This window comes from Caenorhabditis remanei, chromosome V (genome assembly GCF_010183535.1).
Source record: "Caenorhabditis remanei strain PX506 chromosome V, whole genome shotgun sequence".
NCBI lineage: Eukaryota > Metazoa > Nematoda > Chromadorea > Rhabditida > Rhabditidae > Caenorhabditis > Caenorhabditis remanei.
This window is the reverse complement of record NC_071332.1, coordinates 3799200-3805213: the sequence shown is the minus strand read 5'-3', so window position 1 is coordinate 3805213 and position 6014 is coordinate 3799200. Positions and strand designations below refer to the sequence as shown.

The 6014-nt window shown below is 36.8% G+C and overlaps 1 protein-coding gene across 1 annotated transcript; it reads left to right on the top strand.

Moving 5' to 3' along the window:
• Positions 1–1234: 1234 nt before the first annotated feature.
• On the top strand, positions 1235–5980 carry GCK72_017098 (uncharacterized protein; the record flags this gene model as incomplete). The annotated part of the gene is made up of 5 exons (XM_003093676.2): positions 1235–1336; positions 1389–1439; positions 2928–3251; positions 4092–4230; positions 5808–5980. The coding sequence occupies 5 exons, from the start codon at positions 1235–1237 to the stop codon at positions 5978–5980; spliced, it is 789 nt and encodes a 262-aa protein (XP_003093724.2).
• Positions 5981–6014: the final 34 nt, after the last annotated feature.

Sequence of the window (6014 nt, the reverse complement as noted above, 5' to 3'; positions counted from 1 at the left end):
TCCATTGAGAGAGACGCAGGGAAGCTAGAGTGTCTGACTGTCTGCGTGATTGAGATCTTGTCTTTACACAGAAACAGTGACACAAAGCTCGTGGACAGCCTAAAAAAGCAAAACAAGAAAAAATAGATCAACTTTAAAGGGTTGTACCTGAGCCATATCAAATAAATCATTTAAAATTTTATACTGGTTATGTAGAGAAAATCTAGCTCTATATTTTTGCAGTTGACAATTTTTCGATAGCTGTTCACGTTTTTGAGATATAACGGTTTCAAGATGGTAAAGTTGCAGCGAGAGATGAGGAGGGCGCAGAGAAGCTAGAGTGACTGACTGTGTGCTTCTCTTCTCCTCACTGTATAACTTTGAGCGACCGTATCTCAAAAGCATGAAAAGTTATCAAAGCGTTGTCAACAACGAACCTGCAAATCTAAACTTAGTCTTTACGAAAAATAGCAAAAAGTAAGTAAAAAGTGTTTTCAAAGCCTTAAAAATTCGTAAAAATATAATACTGTTCTACTGCTAAAAGTTGGAGCCTGAAATATGACTTTTGGTAAGAAATTTATACGACTAAAAACGTGTTTCGTAAGGATTGTGAATCTATTTTCAAATTCTTGTTAGAGTGAAAATGAACCGAGGTACAGGGATTTTAGTTTTACACTTAGACAAATTTAAAAAAAAATCGGATTCTGAATCCTCACGTCTTCAGTTGCTCTAATGTCTAATGGAAAAAATTTGTTCAATGCTTAGACTCCGCATCAAACCGTTTTTAAAGTGTTGTGTACTTATTACCACGGCTCGCTGCTTCTTACAACCGCGCTCTACCGAAATCAAAGGAAATAGTGTGCGAAATTGAGAGACTCAGAGAAAACGAGACATTTTTCAAGAGCATTTCGGTGGAGCGCAGTTGTAAGAACTGTTCCGAGCTGTTTTATGAACGGAGCCTAAAATTAAAGTTTTTTGAAAATGCGCCGAAGGCGCGACAGCCTAGATCAGCTCTCATGCATAACAATTGAAAAATATCAAGTGATAATAAAGGCGCCCCAGACTAACTACAAAATTTCGAAATTTTCAAAAATTAATTTTTTTGAAATTTTTCCTACGTGACCTTTCGCATTTAAGACCATATGAAACGTCTTAAATGGCCACGTGTCGATTCCAACAAGTCGATAGAATAAATATCTAAATTAGTCAGAGATTCCAGTTGTTTTTCTATAAAATTTTTGCACCTGACACCAACATGTTTTCGGATTCAAAACGAGCACCGACCGTCGAGCCGACGCTGATGATCGGAGATGTCGACGTGAACTTTGACTTCACACTCGTCAATAATTTTATTTGTGTAAGTGTCTCTCCTTAATCTATATATTTAGAAGAAAAAAAAACATTTTCAGCTAACATATCCGTATCCGATTAAGCTGAGGAAGTCACCGACCAAAGTTGAGGTATGGACACTAAAAATGATTTTAGGGCAATGCAAAATAAAAAATGTCATATTTTTCTGATTGCAAATTCCTAGACTTCAGAGAATTCTAAAAAACTTTTATTAGTGACGAACATGCTAAAAATCGCTTTAAACCATAGTTGTCAAGGCCTGGCCCGAGCAAATTGGCGCGAAAGTCAAATTTTCAAATTTTTTGAAATTTTTTGAATTTTTTCTCGAAAAAGTCAAATTTTCGACTATCATTTAGTAATTAGAAGAAATTCTGAAAAATAGTCAAAAATGGTCACATTTTCGATGAAAAATTGGAAAAAAGGATCATGAAGCCGGGCCTTGAAAACTATGCTTTCAACGTTTTCCTGACTCAAAAGGAACTTTGGTGAAAGTATTGGGCCGTGTAGTCCTCTCGGACAAGATTTCTGACCAATTCCTCAAATTTTCGTAGTTTTCCCCATACTTGTCAAGGCCCGGAGGAAAAAAACCAATTTTAAAAAATTGGCTTTTTTTCAATTTTTTTATCGAAACTGTGAACAATTTTGATGCTTTTTCAGAATTCCTTCTAATTATGAATCATAGTCGAAAATTTTACTTTTTCGTGAAAAAATTCGAAAAAATTTAATTTTTGCGCCAATTATCCGGGCTTTTACCAATATGGTTTTTTCTATTTTTCGCGATTTAAATTGGAAAAAAACACGAAAATTGGAAAAAGTGAAAAAAAAATCTTGTCCGAGAGGACTACACGGCCGCGCGGAAAAACTCTTCCTCCAAAGTTCACTTTGAGTCAGGAAAACGGGAATTGTGGCGTTCGGGATTTTCAGCATACGCGTCAATAATAAAAGATTCTTCGAATTTTCTGAAGTATCATTATCTGAAATTTTAAAAAAAGCACTTAGTGTTCTCGCGGGGTCTGGGAGTGAGTACTAAAATCAACCCCACTCCGCTGAAGTTTTCGAAATTCAAAATAAATGTTTTATTTAAAAATTTTATTCATATTTTAGTAAAATTGATCTTGAAAAGACGAGCAACAGTCGAAAAACTGACCAAAAATACAAAAAAATGACATAAATCGTCTCAAAAAGTGGTCGATTATGCTGCGTATCAAAATGCCACAACGAAACAGCGAATTGAAAAAATTAAAATTTGAATTTGCCGCCAAGTCTAGTGGGGCGCGTTTACTTTCAGTACTCACACCCAGATCCCGTGATTTATACCAGTTTTTGGAAAATTTCGAATTTTATCCGGGCGTGGTTTTTTTTCTATTTTTCACGATATAAATTGGAAAAAAAAAACGAAAATCGGAAGAATGGAAAAATCTTGTCCGAGAGGACTACACGGTCGTGCGGAAAAACGCTTCAACCAAAGCTCCTTTCTGTTTTTAGGACATGCTCCAATAATAAGAGTTTCATAGAATTGTCTGAAGTATCGGAATTTGCAATCAGAAAAATATGACTTCAGTCCTTCTTATAATATTTCAAAAATATGAAATTTCCAGACAAAAGTCAGCTACTTCTACCAATACCCGACGTTCGCTGACGCCCGTCTAGCCCTCCGCCGTCTCAACGGACTCCGTATCCCGGGAATGTCTTCTGACTTCCAGCTCGACATGAATTTCACGAAACAACGCGAGGAGGTGTGCGCCCATTTGACGGTGAATGATGTGCACTTGTCGCGGTGTGAAGTGATGAGAATTCTGTTCCGTTTTCCGTCGGTTCTTGGTTTGGCACAGTACAATTTTGATCTTTTCAATGGGATCACACCGCGGACGACGTGTTTCGTGAGATTTGGGGATAAGGAGGAGTGTATGGAGGCGGTTAGGGTGAGTTGTCGGAAATGTCTGTGCAAACGCGCTCCATTGATAATTTGGGATGGTGAAAATTATATGAATCGAAAGCTGAAATTCTGAGAATTCTGAATCTATTTTCAAGTTTTTTCTGAGACTTAATTCAACCGAGTTATGCCGTCTGGAACCGGGTCCTCACTCAATTTTCAAAAAAGAGTGAGTTTTTGACTCTGTAAACGCGCTCCACTGTAAATTTTGAATAGTGAAAGTTATATGACTAAAAAGCTGACGTTGTGAGGATTTCGAATAAAGAACCTGTTTTCAGAATTTGCCTAGCGTGAAAACGGGCGGAGAATTTTTTTTTTCGAAATTTGGCACTGTCTAGACATGATGTCTAAAAATTTTATCTGATGGCCTAGAACTTCCGAATTAGAAATTAGTCCGCTTATCAATCTCAGCTTGTAATTAAGCTTTCGGAAAAGTACCCAAAATCCTTGTTTTATAACAATTTGGGTCCCACCACGAAAACTACAGTAACCCATATTTACAGTAGTCTTTGTGGTGTGACCCGAATTACCTCAATACTAGACGTTTGGGCATAGCAACTCGGTCGAAATTGATCGCAGAGAATTTTTGAAAACACATTACTCACGTTTTCGGCTTTTCAGAAATATAAACATTATTTGCAAAACTAAGGACGCAAAAGTAAAAGTCAAATTTTTCGAAAGTTTTGTTCTTCAAAACTTTTAAGGACAACCGCGCTTTCAATTTGAGCCAATTTTATAAAGATTTTCGGTCGTTAGCAAGAAATTTCAGTACCTAGAAATATCAAGGAAATCCCAAAACACCGCACTTCCCGAATTTCTAATTTTCCAGGAGCTAAACCAAATGCCAATCGAAAACAGCCATATCCACATGACACTATCCACCAGGTACCTCGACAAGCTGCGTGGTTTCGTAATGGAAAGAGAGGCGAAGAAACAAGAAGTCGGTGTCCCCCAATTCCATAATATCTGTAAGTTTTCTTTTCTTTCACTTGATTGATTGATTCGGATGTGTCAGAATGACGTTCCCTTTCCTTGGAAGAGTAGATGAATGTCGTTAGTCCGGCTCCGGTATAGACCAATTTGTCGCCGAGAGGCGAAAACTCTTTTTCGAAAAAGAACGAAGAGAGGGGACCAATTTCTTAGAGCAAAACATGCCTTTATTTCCGTATATTCGGATGAATCGAGAGGAAATTCGTGTTGTTGGGAACACAGGGAGGAGGAGTCTTTTTGCAAAAGTGTTCCTCGCTTTTTGGAGAATCTGGAACAGGGGGGGGGGGGATTATGAAATATAGGGGTCCAACTAGAGAATGAGGTCCGGGATGTTTCGAAACCGGAAGTTTGGAAACCGAGACATTTCGAAACCAGATTTAAAAATCTACTGAAAAATGAGGCATATTTCGCGATTCATGATAAAATTTTTTTCGAAATGTCATGATTTTGAAATGTCCTGGTTTCTACATGTTTCGAAACCAGAGAATATTCTAGACGTAAATTTTTGTCGATTTGAGACGTTTCAAGTAGCTAAAATTATTATTCTTTTATTTTCTTGGCACGCAATTTTTTTTGCTTTCAAGATGTCCGGTTTCGAGACGTCCTTGAAATTTTTTTTCGGTTTTTTTGACAAATTTTCAAATGTTTTTCTTGTTTAAAAACGCGTTTCCGGGTTTTCCGAGCTAGTTTCGTGATTGAATATGGTTTTCCAGCTAAAATACAAAATACGAGACATAATTTTTCCATTTAAAATAAGCTTCAGAGTTAATCTGATTAAATTCCGTCAATTTTATTTTTTTTTAACCCTAAATTTTGGTTTTTCGCTTATAAAACCGGTCTAATAAGCTTTTTGGCAGATTTTTTGTTGATATTCTGATAGATCAAATCGCGATTTCTATTTTTGTAGTTGACAATATTTTGATAGCTCTTTATGCATTTGAGATACGGGCGCTCAAAGTTACACAGTGAGGAGAAGAGACGCAAACAGTCAGACACTCTCGCTTCTTTACGTCTCTCCGTAAAGTTTGAAGGCTCATATCACAAAAGCGTGAGTAGCTATCGAAAAATTGTCAACTACAAAAATAAAGTAATAGATTTGCTCTACATTGTTGTAGTTGGCAACTGTTTGATAGCTATTCACGTTATTGAGATACATCACTTTGAAGCTAGAGACACTACAAAGAGACGCAGACAGTCAGACACTTTAGCTTCTCTGCGTCTCTATCACTGCCTGTAATGTTTATAGGCGCGTATCTCGAAAGCGTGAAGAGCTATCAAAAAACTTCCAACTACAAAAATGCAGCGCTTGATGTTATCTACACAATAAATACAAATTTGAAGCTCTGCAAATATCATAAATCTCTAGAAATTCGATAAATAAGATTTTTCTCAAAAAAATTGTGTTCTTGTTTTAGATTCCGAAATTTTAATTGTCCTAAAAAGTCTTCTAGATTCCATTGCTGTCAAAAACTACTTTTTCAATGTTTATCCTTTTTTAGTATTTAAAAAATTCAGTGTTTATCCCGCCACCCGCAAGAAAATCCGAAACTTCCAGACTCGAAGCGTCGCGTAAACATCTGCCAGTACAACGAGATGGTCATGTCTGCATCCGAGGAGTTCTTCGAGGACATGGAATCTTCCAGATGGTCTCCAGTAGCATACCAGACAAATGTGCACAAGGGGGATTATGTGAGACAGATGACACTCAATTCTTTTGATGATTTTTAGTTTTTATTTCAATTATTCAATAAAATACATGTTC